General features: G+C 29.4%; 2 protein-coding genes across 5 annotated transcripts in view; one reads left to right on the top strand and one right to left on the bottom strand.

Moving 5' to 3' along the window:
• Window positions 1–155: 155 nt before the first annotated feature.
• LOC109603110 (inositol-trisphosphate 3-kinase B) overlaps window positions 156–21,594 on the top strand; it is a 54,502-nt gene continuing 33,063 nt past the window's right edge. Inside the window, exons 1-4 of one of the 4 annotated variants that reach the window (XM_049970196.1) lie at window positions 156–212; window positions 3,365–3,409; window positions 8,285–8,974; window positions 9,436–9,922. In XM_049970196.1, coding sequence (XP_049826153.1) covers window positions 3,402–3,409; window positions 8,285–8,974; window positions 9,436–9,922 — 1,185 coding nt within the window. In that variant the 5' untranslated portion in view covers window positions 156–212; window positions 3,365–3,401. Of the gene's footprint in view, window positions 213–911; window positions 1,045–3,231; window positions 3,340–3,364; window positions 3,410–6,421; window positions 6,571–8,284; window positions 8,975–9,435; window positions 9,923–21,594 lie in introns of those variants that run through there. The other 3 variants (XM_049970195.1, XM_049970198.1, XM_049970197.1) reach the window with 3 other exon arrangements.
• LOC109603108 (UDP-glucosyltransferase 2-like) lies at window positions 19,226–21,369 on the bottom strand. Its single transcript, XM_020019563.2, has 4 exons — window positions 20,885–21,369; window positions 20,237–20,822; window positions 19,722–20,161; window positions 19,226–19,666 (listed from the first exon to the last, which is right to left on the bottom strand). The coding sequence occupies exons 1-4, from the start codon at window positions 21,121–21,123 to the stop codon at window positions 19,381–19,383; spliced, it is 1,551 nt and encodes a 516-aa protein (XP_019875122.2). The 5' UTR covers window positions 21,124–21,369; the 3' UTR covers window positions 19,226–19,380.

Here is a 21,594-nt window from a genome sequence, read left to right as displayed (position 1 = left end):
GCAATAAAGCAGCCTTTTAATTTTATTAAAGTTTTATTTATAAATTCGATTAACTTTTAATTAATTAATAAAATTATATTCAGTCATTTAATACAGGGTAACAACCACAGAACACCCAACAACCCTGTATTAAATGGCGCCCAGAATAAGCTAGGTTATGCACCGTTTTCAAACGACGTATTTTTGTAAACAATATACAATGATCCCTTCAGGTGAGCAATAATACTTATTATTATATGATTAAACCATATCAGTTTTTCGAACACTTGGTTCTGTGAATCAAAGAAGTGAAATCAAATAATATTTCATTGTTGTAATTTAACAACATTTGGAAGAAGTAATAATTCTCAGATAGGATCATCTCGAAAAGATAAAACCCAAGGCGACCGCATCTCTTGACCTGTACTAAACTCAACTGTAATTATGAATTCATTTAATTATGTAAACTAATTATATTTTCTATATTAGTATAAATTATTTGAAACATTTCAAATTTATTTTTTTTCTTTGTTTTCAATTTTATAATTTCTGCAATTTGCGAAATGATTCCGTAATTTGAAAAAATACGTTGACATCATTTAGAAGTTTCTGATGAGTTCAAAAATTTATGAAAAAAGTTATAATTAAAAGTAATAAATTAACCAGAAACAATTTGTAGTTTTTTAAACGTCCTTAAAGTATAATACCCACTTATTTTGTACACGAGAACCACAGATAAAAGCATAAACCATTACAGTCCCTACGGTGAATCACCGCTCAGGCATTCAAGGCATTTAGAAAAAAATAAAAAAAATAAAATTCTACCACCCCAAGTACGCGCATGCGTTTTTCCATCGCGAGAGCGGCAAAGAGTGAAACATAAATAATAACAATTATTAGTAATCGTTCGGTCGCGTTAGAGTGTGGTGCCGTGATCATTTAAACAATTTGTTTCTAACAACGTGCTCATGACAATGATGGCAAAATAATCGGTTCGTATTGCGTCCATGGTACAATAGGGTGGTTTGCCATTTTCGCTAATGGATTTTTCATTGATGGGCGAAGGTTTGTTCAATTTTTATTTGACTGGATAATTTTTTTGTTTAATAAATTAATATTTCTGTTTTTACAATTAAAAAATAATGAAAATTTATTAACACATTAACATTTAAATTATTATCTATCTATTTATCAATAATAAATTTATTTTGATATAACTTGGACATCTGTTCGTGGAATATTAAATAATTAATTTATCAGAGTCAGAATAATTTTGCAATAAAGTAATAATATTGAGTTTATATTTAATATATTTATTATTCAATAAGAATAAATTAATATTAATTACATGTTGCTCTGTGCGTAACTCATTAAACAATTAATTTAATTACTAGTATTATTAAGAAATTAAATATTGTAGAACAATTTACATTTGATATTTTCATTAATTTCACCCCGTATGTTAATAGATTAGGTTGTATGAACAAATAACTTAACGATTGTACGTCAAAACGTTTTATCTAAATGGGCAAATTATCATAACTAAAACTAACAGGAATTTTTACAATTATATCTGTGCATTCTTTTTTAAGTGCAACAATATTTTGTTTCTATTTACAATTTGAAATCAAACCAAAAGTAGTAACAATTATTAGGAACTTGTTTAAAGTTCATCTTTTTTAATGATCAAATTTGCAATATAATTTTTATGTCCTCAAGTATAATAAAGCAATTAACTGTTTAATAGTTATTGGACACATTAAACGAAATGACAAATGCAAATTTACAAAATTTGATTGTGGTCATTTCAATTCACGTATTTTGTGGACGTTTTTTCCATTTATTCATTTTTTAATGGCGTAGTACAAAAATGCTTTAATCAGCTCATATTTCACTTTCGCACCAAATATGACTAAGACAATGAAGCAATCGATAATCGAATGGGATAAAACAACATATGGAATTTAACAATCTGAAACAATGTCAAGTTTGTGTTTTGTTTTTTTGGTAGGTTAAATGATTTTCAATATATATTTTCTTGTTTTAACATTCAAATTTAATTTGATTATTATAATTTAATTGTGACCAATAACTCAATATTATATAGATATAATTACGAATCATAAGTACAAATAATAATTTAACCAATTTTCAATTAATATAAGTACCAAAAGAACCATCTGCGCAAGGTGCATGTGTTTATACATTCTGTATATTAAATGAGCCTCCTTTAACGCTTCATTTAACTTCTTAATAATATAATGGACTTTTGCGTGGTCCACGTATTAAATTAATTAAATTATAGACCGGTTATATTTAAAAAGCAATAAATCTAATAATTTGTTCAAATTAAATTGCTCCATTTTTCTTTACTGGCACAATTGTGTTAAAATAAATGTTTATTTATAAATTTTTTCGTTTGTTCTTCCTGAATAACAAATTCAAATTAATGTATGAAAGTGTATTATAATAAATTTGTGAGGTCGATTAATTTAAATTACTCATTAATTTTGTTTTGGTGGTTAATTGCAAATAATGATTTTATTTTTAAATTTGTTAATGATGCATCAGCTCGTGCGTAATTAATTGTGAAAATTCATACACGTTTTATTTTATATATAATAATAATTATAGTTAATTTTTCCGGGTCACAAGTATTGATATGTTATCAAATTTGTGTAATTGCAGTTTGTTTGAAGTTTTATTTGTTTTTTTTTGCGTGTCAGATAACTGAATATAATTATATGCATTTTATGATAATCTTTTATGTTTTTATAATAAATTTTGTTTAAAAATGATATTTATTGTTTTAATTCTTCTTTCTATTCTGTTTTCTTAGATATTTTTTCATTATCAAATACTTGACAACAAATAACAAATTTTTTTATACACAGGTTTGTCCATGTGATAATAATTAAATTAGGTTTTCTAAATGATTCTATACGGAAAGTTTATTTAATTTCAGAAGAACGAGATTCCAGTCTGGTTTGAAACATTATGCCACAAGCATTCAGTAATGAAGTTGATTAATGTTAATTTAATTAACAGTAATTAGGTCAATTTTAAATAAATGTATTTTTCTTGTTTCTTCAATAAAACACAGTCAATGTTTATTAATAGTATAAATTAGCGATTAGGATTAAGAAAAATTCCACCTGCTTGATGAATTCGCTGACGCCAGATTTATATTCTTTTGCAAACAACAGTTTTATCTCGATTTTACGGGCAACACTTCGTTGATAATGTTTTAATATTTACTGCAGTAAAGATGTCAGTCATATATTAATATACCAGCCTGATAATACATAGTTCTAGTTTAATTTCTTGTTCACAGTCCGTTTTGTGTTTTCTACGTTTTATGTAAGTATTTTCTTTTTTGTTCTAGGATATTTTCACATAGATACTTGCCAGTAGTTACAGCCATGGAGTGGTAAGTATTTTTGAATTTATTAACGACTGGCCATGGCTAAATCATTATTGATTTGTTAAGTACTTTAATTCGGATACCTATGAAAACAACAATAAAATTATTAAAATTGTGCTTATGTTACTTTGATGACGTCAATCGGTTAATTAACAATCATATGCTCAAATTCTTTTGTGTTTGAAAGTTGATGACAGTCCCCAGGAATAATAAGCTTAAAAAGTCATGTTTAAGGCAACGAATACTAAACAGTCTTTGTTTATCTCGATCAATATATGCACATTGTTGCGGTTTGTCTTTTTGCACGTTTTATTGTTTGTGTCGCGAGATATAATTGTTAAAAAATGCTAAAATGGTGTGTGGTTGGGAATGTTGTAGAATTGATGTCAACAAAACAATGTTCCCGGCTGTGTTGTGTTCAGTAGTATTAATCAAAAACAGAAAGTATTTTCTGGTCCGTTGTCTACGATTCTTAATGTTGTCTTAATGGAAGAATATGAAAATGGGATGAGAAAATAACGTTTTTACTTATTTAGTTATTATGAAGTCGGTTTCAAATCTCGTTATCAATAGTTAAGAAAAATAAATCTGACCAAATTTTCTTGTTACACAGACAACATTTTCAAAATCTATAGAAAATTTATCTTAGAAAAGTTCATATTCACATAACGTGTTTTTTCGTATAAACTGGTATTATATCAACAGTTTTTAACTGAGTCAGAAAATTGTAAAGAAAGTAAGTAAATAGTGTTCCGAGTAAAAATCCTTGGCAGTGATCTTCCATAATAAAAATCGAAACGAAACATCTTCATATAACTGAATTAAATTACTATAAAAATCAGTTGGACTAGTTGTAGCAATGAAGGAACAAAACGAGATGTATGTCTATATCGAGTCCCAGACTTTTAACAGACCGAACCAGCCAATTTTAACACTTATGACGGGTGATTATAGTGTGCACCAGTTTTCAGTGGCCGTGCAAACGAAGACCTTGTCTCAAAAGCATTGGCCTCAATACATGAGTGCCCGCTTATATGGTACTCGGTACTACAGTCTGCCGGCTATCGTAACAAACCTAACCGATTCACTTTCTTGGAATTCATTAATCTTGTTCAGAAGGCCGACTGTATGCCATTTTGCTAAATAGATTTATTAATTTTTAGCTCAGTTTTTACCGAATAGTATTGGGTTGAAAACGGAGATTTCGTCACGGACATCATGAATGGAGACTTAACAGTTTACACTGTAATTGCATAAAGTACTTGAAACGTTAATCTTGACGCAAACGTTGATAAATGTGATTTATAACGGGCAAGTGATGCCATTCCTAAAAAAACACGATAGTGCACTATGATCGTGATCTTGTTGACACTTTGCCATTAAATTAGTTATCGGCTCTCCATTTACGGTCAAATTAAACCGTAATAACCTAGGTCATACACTAAAATTTCATATAAACCAGCTCATGACCTACTGCAAAGCATTCAAAGTTTCTTCCAGAAATTGTCTTGGAGACGTTCATTAAAAGTTTGCCATTGTTAATGAGGTGAAACAAGGTGCTCTGTAGAAGAATTTAATTGTCTTAATATGCTTAATAATCCGGCGAAATGGAAAGAAACTAGAACATGTATTTTACACTCTGATAATAATCTTGTGAAAATATTGTGTGCCTGTGGATGTAGGTTATATTTATAAAATGGCTAATTGTTGAAAACACTTGACGTCAATAGGTTTTATTACAATTAAAAAGTACATATATCACTCACGATTATTATTTAACACGAAAATTTTACAACATCGTGCGTTAAATTATATATATATTTATATTATTTTTATCTTCATTTCGGTCATAAAATGTAAAAATACGTTGTTTTTGGTTAATAAACTTGTCTTTTAATAATATTTTATCGAGTAATTTTATTAATAACCCTCACTTATATTAATTTGATAAAAATATCTGTTTGTGAAAATAAAATTAAACGCATTTTATATGTGTTGTTTGGTTTTAATCAAGCAAGGTTCTAAGATGCAAATATTGACAAACTAAAAAAAGTAATTACGGTAAATAGAGTAAGGAAATAAGAATTCACCTCATTTATTTACTTATCTAATTAAGTTTTCCAAACGAGAAAAGTAGTGTTTACTGTTGGAGCTATTAGGTAGCTCCAACAGTAAACATGCTAAAACGGCATATATAGGAATTTATAGTTCTTTATGGGTTAATTTCAGCCAAAAAGTAAACATTCTTGAAATTGGGGGTCTGAATTTCAGGGACTGGGTCTTTTCACATGCAGGAAATTCGTGCTCTTTATGGACCCCTAAAGAGTCAAAAAGAAAAAAATAAATAGCTCAAAAAATGGGTGTTTTTTTTAAATTTTAAGACATTTTTGTACAGGTAGTTTTCTCATTGACATTAAACGGTTAATTCTATCGATTTCGAAGTATTCTTAGTACTGAAATTTTGGCGCAAGAGTAACAATTTTGAGTTTAAAAAATAATCCACTCTTTATTCAATTTTTAAAGTTAGTGTGTAATGTGAATTAGAAATTTTCACGGTATGGGAATTTCGGACTTCTTGGATTCTAAATAAAGTTCATAAGTAAAAAATTTGGACTCAAAAAATAATGCCCATTTTTAAATTTTAAGTTATTTTATGTAAAAGCAGTTGTTTCATTGAGTGTAAATGGTTGTGTCTATCACAAATGAATTTTGACATAACAAGCAATTCGGCCTCTTTATGAAATTCCAATATAAGTGTTATGCCGTTTGAGCAAAGTGAGGATTGCAGCTTTTTTCACCTGAATAAAATATTGTTGTTTTTGTTGACTAATATAATATTTTGAAGTATCAAACGCATTTTCCCACATCAAAAGTCGAAAACAAATTCAAATTATCATTAAAATTATACTACGAACAGATAAGACCTGTTTTTTAACATTCAAACTTTCAACACATTTGAACTGAGCAGTTCAAAATTTGGCTGATGAATGGATTCGGATTAGTGTAGTTGTACTATTTGACCAGGTAGCACAATGCAACAACAGTTAGTTCAAGTCGTTATTTTAGTAGTAAATATGTACAGCTGCATGGTACTACTTTTCGCCTCATTGTTGCCGGCACTATCTGCGGTTTGTGTTGTGTGGCTCTCTTAATTTTTGGAAAATATGGTAAGAGTAATGAGTTTTTACAGTAAAAACAATATTTTCATCAGAAAATTTAATTTAATTATCTCCTTTATAGTTTCTGCGAGTTTCTGTTTCCATTATTTGTGTAGTTTTTCTTTCTTTCATTTAGAAGTTGGACTAACTTGCAAATTGTAAATTATTATAATCGATTTATATCGTACTGATTTGATAAAATTGAATGGACAATAGATTGTAACCAGAAATGCAACTTTGAAATATTAGTCAGGAATAAATCATACTTTAGTCATCGCTGGTACCAAATTTATCATCGTGGTTTTGTGTACATTTTTATTACAAACCCCTATAACATTAATCTTTAATTTAAAGAGGTCTTCGTAGCACTGCAAATACTCAATCTAGTCTAGTCAATTTTTAAAACATTATTATAACTGTAACTTCGCTGTTTTTGAATATTTTTACATACAATTTAAATAAAATATTCAAGATAGTAGTATCAAAAAGTGCTACTATAATTGAGAATAAATTTTTGCAACTTTTATTACATTGACACAAAATTTTCTTGCTATTTGTTTAACTATTAAATTTTAATCAGATAAATAAATCGATTATACTACTATAAATTATCATTTTATTGCAATAATTGCTCATTGACTTGTTATAAAAGATCGTCATTTATCTATATGAAAATTTACAAGGCAATAATAATCATATAAGAAGACTTTATGTGACAAATATAACTAATAAAATTAAATGACCGATATATTAATTAACCACTTAAATTTATAACTTAAAGGTCACGCAGTATTCAATAACTAATAAATTAGAATTTTGCATAAATTAAATCGTTTGCTATTTTCGAAGGATTTAAATCCTTAAATAGATTCTAGGTATTAATTTATGTATGTTCTACACATATTTGTACTTGTCCACTTTTTTCGGTTAATTACAATTATCTTGATAATTAATTAAAGCTGGCATCATATTTATTTAAATCTTTGCACACTGTTGTGTTTATTTTTAAAAAATAAACGTAATTGTATATTTCTTACATTTAAAAATAATGCTGTATCAACTTTATTTCCATTGACGTATTTTCGTGAGAATTTTTAAAACTTTAAAATAGAATATTTATCTTGGTTTAATACATCGTCACACAATTATCTAAATACACAACATGTTAATTTTGAAATGGTTAAGCAAGTTATCAAAAGTAAAAAATTCTTTGTATATTTTAATATAATTTGTAGTTTTGCATATGATATTTTTAGGTATTTTTCTAAAATGTCATTAAAAATAATGAACATTTTATCTAAACGTACAATTATGTAAATGGTGGCAATTCCTGCAATAATTATTAACCACTTTACCGAATAAAATTTACCGTACTTATCAACGTGTAGGTTTTTGTTTGCAAACTGGCATTTTGCTGTCTCTATTTACACTTTACTATCATTAAAGGTGGCTGTGAGGTCAGAAACTCGTAATAAGTGACATGGAAAAAGTACAATAGCAAATAGAAGTCAGACAATTTGTTTCTGAGGGCGCGCCTAAACGCATTGCTCTTAGAAAACCGGATGTTTATTTATTCCGCAGTGCTGGTGCAAGAGCAGCATAATCACAATGCATAAGACCTCCAGCGCGCCGCTAACTCGATAAATAAATGATAACAATACACGCAGTCAACAAACGGTAGTCAGAGTTAAACAGTGCGAACTGATGGTGTTCTTTCTTTCAGCTTCACCAGCCTTTGGTCTCGACATCCCGTCGAAGACCAAATACCGCCGCCCTGGTACATCGACGAGCCCCGCACAACTAGCTCCAAAACATCGGAGAATCTGACCTACACCCGGAACGAATTCCTGGAGATCGTCGAGCGTAGCCGCAGGAACTGTCTCGAGTACTTGCTGAGGAATTCCCGGGCGATGGACCTGCGGGACGTGGTCAAAAATAAGGCCGAAAAGCACAGGAACTTCTACGAGCGGCTAATAGAAAACGACAGTACCAAAGATGCTGTGGCTACCGACGCACAGATGGCGTCACGCACACCGGACGAAAGTGCCGATTGTGGTGGTACCCAGGGGGTGAGCCGGCAACGAAAGCAGGGTGTGCACGAGATGCAGACACCCAAAGACACCATTACGTTCCAGAGCGTGAGGAGGCTGCGCGACAACTACACCGCCATGCTCGAAAAGAAGAACAAGGAGAACCTCAAACACGAACTGGTACCACCCCCGAACAGCGGCTATTGCAGCTCGACAGCTTCGAACAACAGCGACGACGAAAAGGGGTTCGTGCCGAAGGCGAATGTGCGAAGATGCGGGTCGAACGACAGCGCGATGGGGCAGAGCGACGACGACGGGGTCATCGGGTCGAATTGGGGCGAGAAGTGCGAACCGGCCGGCGAACAATACGAAGAGGAAAACAGGTACGTGACTGGACAGTACTCGTCAATGGACCTTTTTGTGTTACTGACAATTAGTCGAGCAAAACGACGCAATAAATCAGAGATTGGATCAACATCTTTCTTTTTTTTAAACCGGGTTTGTGGTTTTTGTTGGAAATAAACATTTGTTGCTCTTTTATGATTAAATACTATACCTAATTAATATTCAACGTAATAATTAATTATATTACTTTATAATGCATAAGTTCTAGAGGTGTCACAGTACCAAAAAATTAAATAAAAAAATGCTAACTCTATTGTTAAGTATATAAAACTTTCCAAAGTATAAAAATCGTATTAATGTGCTAAATTTCTTTTTGTTTCTAATTGTGAGGCATGAAAAGTTTATCAAGACACTAAAGAGTAATCTGTTGTAATCTGTTTATTCCTAGTTATGACTTGGTTATGATTTAAATTATTCTTATTGAAAAAATTGTTTCCAGATACCCATACAGCCCGTACAGTCCAAGGGGTTCGATTGATCATTCGAACGTGCCAAGCCGGACGTTGATAGAGGCCCAATACGTCCCAATCGTCGACCGGAAACTGAGTGACAGTGCTAGTGTTAGTGAAGTGGACCCTGTTAGTGACAGTCGAAGGGAGAGTTGCGTCACCGATGACGGGGACGAGACCCGTCACTACAGATATTGGCGTACCCCTTCCGTAGTCGTCAGCGATTATTCCGACGACATTATGGGCTTCAGTTTGGAGGATTTGGAGTACATTAGGAGCAGGAAGGAGAACTCGAGCTCTCCGGACTCCAGTCTTCACAGCTCGTGCAGCAATTTGAACTATTGCGGGTCGACGATCAGCGGTCTGGACACCGAGTACGTCTTGGCGAAGCCTTTTAGGAAGTCCTCCAATTGCTCCACGTGCAGCACTTTGAGCGGTGACGAGGATGGGGACAGTTTGCACCCGTATAAAAAAGAGGTTAGTGGAAAATTTTCTAATAACTTCCATCAAACTTTTTGATATATTCTGCTTGGTTTAGAAGAGTTTGTAAAAGTACGATTATTTCATTAAAAACGTCAATATAAGATTGATTTTTATTAACCTTTAAAAAACTATAATTATAACCAATTTTAGAGCTTTTCAATAAAGTCTTCTCTTATTGTCAATAGTTATAACTGACAGTCAATTAACCACTTAAATTTAACATTTTCGTCCATCACAGTTGAATGAAGATAAATGAGTTTCATACACAAATGTAAAGATTACAAAACATCATCCAAATTCGAACTGAATTTCGTTGGAAATTTTTTACGTTCGGACCACCAAGATCAACAATTAATTAATTAAGTTAAAGTTAATTGCAATTCTGAGACTGCGGGTTTTTTAACCGTTGCCGCCATCAATTAGAAGCCATTGGAACAAGTCATTTTAATTTGACAATCTTGGGATTAAAAGCCAGAATGGACCAAAAAAAAGTGGATATGAAATTCATGCAAATTATAATTACAGTTGTGGTAATTAACGTGGTATTCATAACGAAATTTTAATTAAACTGGATTGTTATGACTTGAGGTTAATAATAAAATTGCTATTGACAGATTTTTACTGCCATTCAGAAATATTAAATCGCCATATTGTTAATTAAAATATAATATTTTCGGTTATTATAAGACTGTTTAAAAAGCTGTGCAGAATTAAAACACAATGTTTACGATAAACATTTCTTCACGTGGCGAAATTAAAAAACAAGATCGTTATAAAATATTGTATGCAATGTAAAACATTTTCTGGTACACTTCTTTATTAAAACTCATATATCAGAAAGGTCATAACAGTAAATCACATACTGGGTATTGCATGCAAATAGTTTCAACGACGATATTTATCATTGATGTGATAAGGATCGAGAATTTCTACACAAGGATTAATTGCCCTTTGGACATTCTTTACACGAAGAAATATTATAGCTATAATAACTGTTCATGAGTCAACGTTTTCTTGAAACAAAAATATTGATATAATAATAAACAATAATTTGTGATAGGTTGAAAAATGATGACGTTCCATTGTAATTTAATACAGACGTCAATAGGCGGAAAATTATACCACGACTGGTGGTTATGGGTGTTATTTAGCATTTGTCATTGCATTCCGGACTTAATTATGTTCCCGTCAACAAATCACTGTTTTTAAAGTTTGCACGGCGCATATTTAAAATGTTTCTTAATTATTACCTATTTTATGGCATAAAAAGTCAATAAAATTAAAAGGTGTTACTTAAACCGACAAAACATTAGAGAAAACACGAGATGCGCTCCCAAGAAAGCGATGCGAGCAATGCAGTTCGATAATGATGAAAGACGGCCACCGTTTCGACGAATCAGCATTGGAAAATTAGACGGAACGAATTTATCGTGCAATCGCGTCGTTAATGCGGCCGATGTATGATGTGATACAAATCTTATTGGACGTCTTCGACTCATTAAGACAATTACAGTTACCATAAAATCGATGGGAAAATGTTAACGGTGCTTTGAGCCCTTGGATGTTAATTAAATTGTATTTTTTTATTTTAATATTTCTAATACGTTTAGATTGAATTAAATTTCTTAGTTACATAATAACATAATATTAATAATAATAATAATAAAAGTAAAGTTCAAAAAGTAAATTTTCAGCAAATATTAAACATATCAATGATTTTTAAATTAATTTATTGAAAGTGTAAGTTTATATTATTTAATTTTACTCTTTTACTATTAAAATCAATTACAAAAGGTGAGAAAAATGTATAAAAGTGTAAAAATACATGTTTTTTGTAAATTACATTCAAACTGTATGAAAGACAAAGTTTCTAAATTAAATTATCAGCAAATATTAAACATATGAATAGTTTTTAAATTAATTTATTAAAAGATTTAGTTAATAAGATTTAATTTTACTCTTTTACTATTAAAATTAATTACAAAAGATAAGAAAAGTGTATAAAAGTGTAAAAATACATGTTTTTTCTAAATTACAGTCAAACTGAATGAAAGACAAAGTTTCTAAACTAAATTTTCAGCAAATATTAAACATATTAATGGTTTTTAAATTATTTTATTAAAAGTGTAAGTTTATGTGATTTAATTTTACTCTTTTATTGTTAAAATTAATTACAAAAGATAAGAAAAATGAGTATAAAAATATAAAAAATAAGAAGTGATTGTTTAATAATTTTTTGTAAATTTTGAGACTAACTATATATAAATCATATAATTGTTGGAAATGTTCGACTCTATTTATTAGAAATAAATTTATTTTTTTGTTAATAATCCTTAGAAACTATTATTTTATTTCTTATCATTATAAATAGCTATTTCTAGCAACTTGTAGATAAATTTTAAAGCACAATTTAGTTTGTAGTTGCAATAAATACAAAAAAACTAGAACTTTTCTTACATCAATTAATCAAAAACAAAAACCTTAAAGTAGTTCCAATACACATTACAAAAATGACATAATAACTATATTATGGCATTAATTAATAATAAATAAATAAATATGTGTGTTTATATTTATTTTATTTCTAAAATCTCGTAAAAGCTCAAACTAGTTTTTGTGTATTTTGTAGGACTAATATAGGTATTAATTATCTTTAATTGACATGTTTTAATTCTGATTTGTCTTATTATAATAATTAATTAATATTATTTATAATTCAGTTTAACTTAATCGAAGGTAACAAAAAATCAGTTCATCAAAGTTTTTCCGAAAGTTGTATTTACAGTTACCAGTCCTAAATTCGTAAATTATTAATTAAAACAGTTACGTATTTATCCCATTCTTCCCCGTCCGTAGGCCACCTTTTCAAATTCAATTTTGGACTTCCCCACCGACGAAATTTTCGATTGTTGTCCGGCAATCGGTCCTGAAACGGATCCGTCCGTCCGCCGTTTGCGAGCACAAAATCGGGGACCAACAACGTTAACGCAACATTTGCGTTGTGTTTATGTGTGGGCCGTCACCGGATCCGCACTTTAGTTCTGGCTAAAACACCGCCAGCTTTGGACCCGATCCGTTTCCTCCGTGTCGCGTTTCAGTTCGGTTTTTCAGTTTCTCACTTTTTCAGCTGTGCACGTGCCGGTTATACTTTGTGTACTTTGTGTGCGGTTTGCTGTTCTCGGTTTTGTTTGGTGTTTACTCGAAGGAATTATTTATATTTCGTGGATTATTTTATTAAAAAGTTAGTATTTTTATTTACACACTGTAAACAAATCTGTTTTTTATACTTAACAGTATGTATTTCTACAATATGTTACTATTAATTAATCAACGTAGATTATTTTAATATTTGTACCAAGGCTAAATGTGGTTGCATTTAATATCATTAATTAATTTTATACTTAAAGTAGGAAATTTTAAATGAAATATATTTCATATTCATATTTTCTAAATATTTTTATTTAACTTGTATGTTAAATATTGGCAAATAAAACAATAAATTATTTAAGTAAATGATAGATGATTAAATATCTAACTGTATCTTTCCTAATTTATAATCAAGAAATTAATTAATATTTTGAAACAATTTTTAAGTACACAAATTTAAATTTCAAAAATTATTAATATTTGAATAATTACAAATATTTAACTAGTTATTTGTTATCTCATTTGTTTATTTATCGTTCATAATTTTATTTGTACACATAAGCTTTCAAGTTATTTCGTTACGTTAATTCTTATCTGTGCACAACTTATTTAAGTCGTTCAAAATATAATTATTCTAAACGAAACAAATTGTTTAGTACAATTTTGCATTTTTCTTATATTAACAGGTTGCAAAAATAAACAATTCCAACTTGCCAATTTAAAATAGCGAGGCCAAATTTAAATTAGCTCGTTATTTCAAAAATATTTCATTTCCTTACCTACTTTGATATCAATTACAAATAAATTTATAATAGCAATGTCAAGTTGCTATTTTTTTAGTTTTTTAATTTATATATTCGAGTGGAACAAATTTAAAAATTCGTTTCAGTGCACGAACTACAGGAAACAATTACAGGAACATCTAATTTTAGCCCGTCCATTATCTGAGCAACGCACGTTTTTATTATTGATATCAGGATGTAGTGGTTGCTATTGTTCCATATTGTCGGACTAATTGTTTACAAACATAATGTATTCACATTCAAATCAACTCAATCGATACAGTTTTCAAGTAGGAGGTTTGAAAGCCGTTGTGATTAATGGATATCAGGACTAGAAAGTGGCAAAAATTACCATTACTCAATAGTTAAGTTCAATTTCATAATTTTATAAATTAAAAGTCAAGAAATAACACTATTTAATTATTTTGATAAGTAAACTGTTGAACTGCTAATAATAATAGACGGATACATCAAATAATAACTGAATTGTTTGTTTTAATTCATTCAAAACAAGCACTTAATATAATTTCCTGTCTGCTTTATTTATAGTAATATTCATTCTATTAAAAAAAATCAACACTTCAATAACGAAATTGAATAAATATTTAGTTTGGAAATAACCAATGATGAATCTATATATAAAAATAAAAACACACATAAACGCAATAAAATTGAAATTAGCTCAAATGTGTTGCAAATGTGTTTCCAAAGCAATCAATTTCGCCCGTATGCTTAACGCAAAACAGTTAATTATGTAGGTCATGTGATAAACGCCATTTATTCTATTCGAAGCCTAAAATCAAACAACACGTACGCCAAGTGGAAGGAAATCTCCGGACCAGCTCTTCAACACAAGCATCAATTGAGGGATCCGAACACAAACAGTTTAGATCTCGTTCCATTCATTCCGAGAATAAATGGTTCCCCCCAATTACCGGATCACTCGTGCATCTCGTGTCGATGTTGTAACACGACCATTTCGGCATTCGTTCGCATAATAGTCCCATTGACTTATCAATTACCAGCTCGAACATTGTCTAAGGAATGTCCCAAACAACATATCATTGTGCCCCACTGTCAGCCAGATGCTTTATCGTTCGGTTCGGTTACATCGATAGTTTACTACAGTTTTTTGCATTGATTTGCGTCAGTAGATGGATAGAGTCGCATGTGTTTTGATTTTTTTCCACGATAAATATGTCGGTGTCTCTGTCATGTTTGTACAGTAGGTAATTGTGTGGGTTATTTATAACGGCATTAATCTCAATGCAAAAACCATCGTATGATTAGTACCTAGTTGTTGGTTGCAAAATTCGTTGACAGGCCAAAAGGAAAAAAAGAACTTTTGGCAAGAACCCAAAACAAGGCGTTATACAATTTAACGCGCGATAAATTTGACACGACCTTTTTCTTTATTAAAAAGGTGTAATGTATCTTTCTTGTTAAGGTTAATTTTAAGTTTGCGCTGTTTAAGTAATAGCCCCATTAATCAATCGCGTAATGAGCGATTCTGAATTTTGCGGCAAATTTTGAGGGAGTAACCGAATGCAAATTATATGTAATTTCAAGACTGACCGGGTCACAAAACGTTCCAACCAGATTTTTTAACGAGATTTATTTTGAAATCGGCTTAAATCCATTATTACACATCTGTCGCGATCGGTCACTTATTCGCTGTTTTTATTTTTATTTATTAGGACAAACATATGTTTTCGTTTTAATATTAATTTACAGATTATAATAAATTTCAATATAGAAAAGCAATGTAATACCCTAGTTTGATATAATGATTGTATTTATTATAAACTTTATGTTAAATGTATCTGCATGAGCTCAAAATGTAAAAGAACCTTGAATGCATGGAAGAAATGAATTTTTTTTTATTTGTCTTTATTTAATTTCTTAATACTTTAATGTTAGAAAATCTTGAAAAGAAGGCGAAATAATAACATTGTTGTACATTTAATTATACATAGTCACATAACTGTTACTGCTATGATCTCGATAGGTATTTATATATGGTTGTCTGTCTTTTCCCTATAATCTAAAAGGAACTAGAGGAAATTCCATTGAAAAACATCATTTTTACAGTCCAATATAGGTCTCCATTATCTTCAATCTACTTAAATTTTTCGTCTGTCTATTCTCTATAATCTAAAAGATACTACAGCAAATATCATTTTTACAGACTAAAAAAGTGTTTCAATATTAAATTTGAATACATGGAAGAAAAAAGAAAATTTTGGTTTATTTTGATTTAGTTTCTTAATACTAAAAATATGAAATTATTGAAAAGATGACGAAAAAATAACTTGTTTTACATTTAATTATACATAGTTACATAACTATTACAGCTATGATCTAGAAAAATATTTTAAAATGGCTTTCTGTCATTATAAGTTTTAATCTATTTAAATTTTTTGTCTTGTTGTCTAAACTTTAATAATCGTTAATATTTTCGAATTCTACAGATAGTTTTACTGCAAGTGTTTTTTTTTTAAAAAATAGTATTCCAATATTGAATTTGAATACATGGTAGGAAAAAGAAGAATTTTTTGGTTTGTTTTTATTTAGTTTCTTAAAACCTTATAGTTTGAAAATATCGAAAAAAAGGAAAAATATAACTTGTTTCACAGTTTACAGTTACGTAACTATTACATCTATGATCTCGATAAATAGTTTAAAATGGTCTTCTGTCTTTTCTCTATGATCTAAAAGAAACTAGAGCATATTCCACTGAAAAATATCATTTTTAGAGACCAATATATGTCTACATAAGCTTCAATCTACTTAATTTTTCCTGCTTAACTTTAATAACCATTAACATTTTCGAATTCTACAGATTTACTCCAATTATTTTTTTTTTATAAAATACTGTTAAAAACATTAATTACTTTTATTATGATAATGCTCAATCAATCGTATCAGATTTTAATAAATTTTAATATAGAAAAATACAGTATTTATTATAAAAATCATACTTGTATACATGGAAGAACATAAAGAATTTTTTGGTTTGGTTTTTATTTAGTTTCTTAATACTTTTAAGTTAGAAATATTGAAAAGAATAATAACTTCCTTACATATAATTATACATAGTCACGTAACTATTACAGCTAACTCGATAGATGATTTAGAATAGTCGTCTGCCTTTTCTTTATAATTTAAAACAAACTACAGCAAATTCCACTTAAAAATATCAAGTATTTCAATATGGAATTTGTTACATGAATTACTTTCGTTATGGCAATACTCAATCAATGATGTTAGATTTATTTATAAACACACTTTGGTGATTGATTATTGTTTATTTGTCTGCATTACAATTAGAAATGTAAATATTCAAGTTTTGACATAAATATTTGGGTTTTAAAAAAAATAATAAATAATTTATAATCGTATAGAAAGAAATTAATTAATTTTTAAATATGGTTAATCTCTTTTTTTATTTTTGCAGAAACCTTAAGGATAAATCGATTTAAAAAAACACAAATTAAAACTAAGAGGCTTAATATAACAAGTCCAATAACATCCAAAAGATAATACTGATAAAATGATAAATGCCCACCATATAATTTTGCCAAACTTGTCATGGGCTCATCGGACATGTTTTTAACGCTGTTTCTTTGTACCCACAATACAACAATTTCAAAACTCTTTTTAATAATTTAAAATAAATAATTACTTTAGACTATTTGAAATTTCTAATAGAAGATTTCTTTAGAAGATTCTTTATAAACTATAACAAATAAACCCTTTTTAACATTCGTAAGAATATTGCTATATTAATCACCAAAAAATGGTGTTTCGATAATCCGTACACAATTAATTACAGCTTCTAAATATTGTATATATTTATATTCAAATATCTTGAAATGTCTTGTTGAGGAAGCAATTTCAAGATGTTTTGTGGTACAGTAATATGTTTCTTTATGAGCTCAAAATGTTTATATAATGTTCCTCTATACATCCAAGAAAAAGAGATATTTTTATTTTAGAAGAAAAATACTATTGTTACAGACTAGAATATGTCTTCATGTGCTCTAATTTACTTAAATATGAAAGATATGTTAGAAAAAGTAATTAACTTTAAAAAACCGTTTCTAATTCTACAGTAAAAAATTACTCCAAGTGTTTTTTTCGTATAAACTATTGTTCCAATATTGAATTACTTTTGTTATGACAATGTTCATTGTAATTTTTAAATGCAGTCCAATAATTAAACATTCAACAATAAGTATAGGTGTGAAGCCGATTTTAATTTAATTTCCCATTGTATTTATAACCGCAATAAACTGAACAAAACGGAGCCCATTTCAAAATATTTTCATTTTTTTTTAATTGTGAAAGTTGCACATTGTCCACTCTCACTTTAAAGATTTGTCGATATAAAATTTTTGAAATAATGCCCACTTAAAGCCATGGAACAGTTACAAACTAGGTGTTTGTCGCAATAATTTTTGTTTCATTTTGGTATAGTTTTGTGACATTTAACTCCAACCATAATTAATACTGGCCATTTAAGTTCTCGTTGTTCTGCGAAGACCTTTTCAGTTTACAATTCCGAAAACGCAATTGAATTTTAATCTTGTATGTGATGCACGCGGATTGCACTACACGGATTCCATCGTTCATCAATAGATGGGAAAAATCTATTGTGACAGAAAACAACGAACTCACCTATAAGGATATAAATTCACTCGAGAATCGTGCCTGAAAACAATTTTTTTAGGGCGTAAATTGAACGTGTATAAGAATTTTTTGTCAGTTTCTAATTCCGAACGTGACTAATTAATTTTTAAATTATGTTTTAATCGCATGACAAATAACCCGTAAGCAGGCTTGATTAATCGGTGTATGCCCACAAGTGTGATCTACACTTATAATTATCGCCCAGTGAAAACTCATTTGATTGCCAATTTGATTTAAATATGCACATAAAAAATTGAATTGGTGCATATTAAGCAGTTTAACTCGCCTGGTCATTTTGCTGGTGACTTATAATGGTATTTTTATCCTAATATGTGGAATATTCAAATTTGCAAAATTAGTTGCTCTTACCTTGATTTTATTGGCATATTCTATTTAATAATAACTTATAAACACACATTTTTTATGGTAAATGTTTATAGGTTAACCATGTTGGTGTTGATTAATCTCGTAATTGGATGTTTGGAATTATTCGAATATTTCGTTGTGTACAGAATTACAATTTGAATACTAAAAAACACTTCAATGTTAATTTATACAATACTTGATCATTATTTTTAATATCCATATTTAAATCTATTTGTCAATCAGTGAACTTTTTAGAGTTTGTGGGTCATTAATCAACGGTGATTAGATTAAAAAAACACGAAGCAACAACTTCGATGATTGATTATTGTTTATTAAACTGCATTACAATTAGAAATATAAATATTCAAGATTTGACATAAATATTCAGCTGTTACAAAAATAATAAATAATTTATAATTGGTATGAAAAAAATATTAGAATAAATTAAAAAACATTTTAATATGTTTAATCTTGTTTAGTTTTAAATATTTTTAATACACTGCGCCACAAAAACCTTAATACACAAAACAACTTATACAGTACATAAATTAAAACTAAGAAGCTTAAAAGAACAATTCCAATAACATCTAAAAGATAATACTGATAAAATGGTAAACGTGGAGCATTACTTTTTAAATGTTGAGCTCCCTTGTGCCTTATAACGTATTCGGTCCACCATATCACTTTTTCCAAACTTGTCATTGGTTCATCGTACATGATTTGCCCCATTTTTATCGCTGTTTCTTTGTATCTAAAATATAACGATTTAAAAATATTATTCGTAACAATTTTAGATAAATAATTACTTTGGATTATTTAAGACTTCTAAAACAGCCCCTTTAAAAGATTCTTCAGTAATGTCATCTTTGTTAAGTCTAACAGCAAATCCTTTTTTGACACTTCTAAAAACATTACTGTATTGATCACCAAAAAATGGTATTCCGACAATCGGGACACCATTAGTTATAGCCTCCTGCAAGGATTGTAAACCACCTTGGGTAACAAATAGTTTTATATTTGGATGTCTTAAAAGGTCTTGTTGAGGAAGCCATTTTTCCACTTTAACATTTTGTGGTATCGTAATGTTTTCCCAGTCGCATTTCATTAATACTTTTTGTGGTAGTTGGGAAAACACGTTCATAATTGCGGTTTTGCTTTGTTCGGTCAAAAGGCTACCTTTAACATTTGACCCTAGGCTAAAGTATATCACGCCATCGTTTGCACCATCTAGATATTGTTTTAAATCCTAAAATCAATTATCAACCTTGTTTAAATCAGTTGTTATTTATCCATTATTTGATAAATAGCACTTGTTACTTACATTTGGTAGTGGTTTCGGTTTTTGGATATGCAGTCCTCCTCCAATGGTGAATGTGTTAGGATTAACAGGTCGTATATTATTAAAAATGGGATTAGTAGTGGTAAAAATAATGTCCGTCAAATTAAAAAGGTCATATACATCAGGAAAATCTTCACCGAAATGTTTTTTGTGTACATCATTCAGAACAGGAGTGAACAATACCCTTACTAATACGTTGCCGACGAAGTCTGAGAACACTGCTGTAAATCTATCAAAGAAACTCATGTTTTCAGTATCTTCTATTTTAAGATTATAATCCGGCGACACTAGAGGATGTGTAGGATTTCCCATTGCCTGGTGGTACATAAAGGGAACATCCATTGACGCCATCCCAATTGCAGGACATTTATATTTATAGGCAAAAGCCAAAGAAACTGGTGATAAAGCTTCGTAAAAAACTAGATCAAAATTAAAACTCGGGTCCTTTATAAGTTGTTGTACTTGAGGGTGACTTAAAATCACCTCCGACCAGTCACGCATTAATTCTATAAAGGAGTTTATTAAGAACAGAATGTTTTTGTTAGCCGCCAAATCCCAAACGTTATTTCTAAAACAATATATAACATAAAAATTGTACAACAATAACAATATAATAAAGAATTGTTTTACCTTTTTATACAATCATAAACAGTGCTGATGTTGATTTCGGTCAGATTGATCAGTTTGGGGTCGTTCAACGGATTTGCAGTTATCACAGTAACATTATGACCTCTTAAAGATAATTCCCTCCAAATTGGTTGAAACGCAAGTTGATGGCTGTACGAAGGTGTTGGGATAATACCTAAGATCTTGGCACCTTCACATAGTTGCAAAACAGTCACGACACAGAACACTGATTTGAAGATCATTTTTGTTGTGGGATCTATTCAAAAATAAAATGATGATAAGTGAACTACAGCTTATAATTATATATAATCTGATATCTGTCTGATAAGAGTATTATTTAATTTGTTAAGTAGTTTACATACTAATGTGGGTGATAACTGGGAAATTTGAAAGAGAGCCATGAATAAACAAAAATTTAATCTTTTGTAATATTGATGATTCATCTAGAAGAATTAATGGATGAATTATTGAAAATCTTTATGTGTACATTACTGATGTTAAAATAGATTGTCAATTTTTATATTTAATTTACTGACAAAAAATTTTTGAATTATAGTATTAACCCAAAATCTGGGAAAAACAATTTCAAACAACTTATAAATATTTTGTAGCGCAATTAAAACGAATAATAATATGAAGTTAATAACATATTATTGTAATAATAATAATAAAACATTATGTAACGTTTTATTTTTTAAAAACATGTTTCTTCA

Source organism: Aethina tumida, chromosome 7 (assembly GCF_024364675.1).
Source record: "Aethina tumida isolate Nest 87 chromosome 7, icAetTumi1.1, whole genome shotgun sequence".
Taxonomy (NCBI): domain Eukaryota; kingdom Metazoa; phylum Arthropoda; class Insecta; order Coleoptera; family Nitidulidae; genus Aethina; species Aethina tumida.
This window is presented reverse-complemented; position numbering and strand designations above follow the sequence as displayed.

What these genes read in the sequence shown, in the direction of transcription:
- LOC109603108 (XM_020019563.2), bottom strand. Translation starts at nt 21,123, where the DNA reads ATGATCTTCAAATCAGTGTTCTGTGTCGTGACTGTTTTGCAACTATGT. An exon ending in AACCGAAACCACTACCAAAT is followed by an intron (nt 20,162 to 20,236) that starts GTAAGTAACAAG and finishes AATTGATTTTAG; the next exon opens with GATTTAAAACAATATCTAGA. An exon ending in GAAGTCTTAAATAATCCAAA is followed by an intron (nt 19,667 to 19,721) that starts GTAATTATTTAT and finishes GTTATATTTTAG; the next exon opens with ATACAAAGAAACAGCGATAA.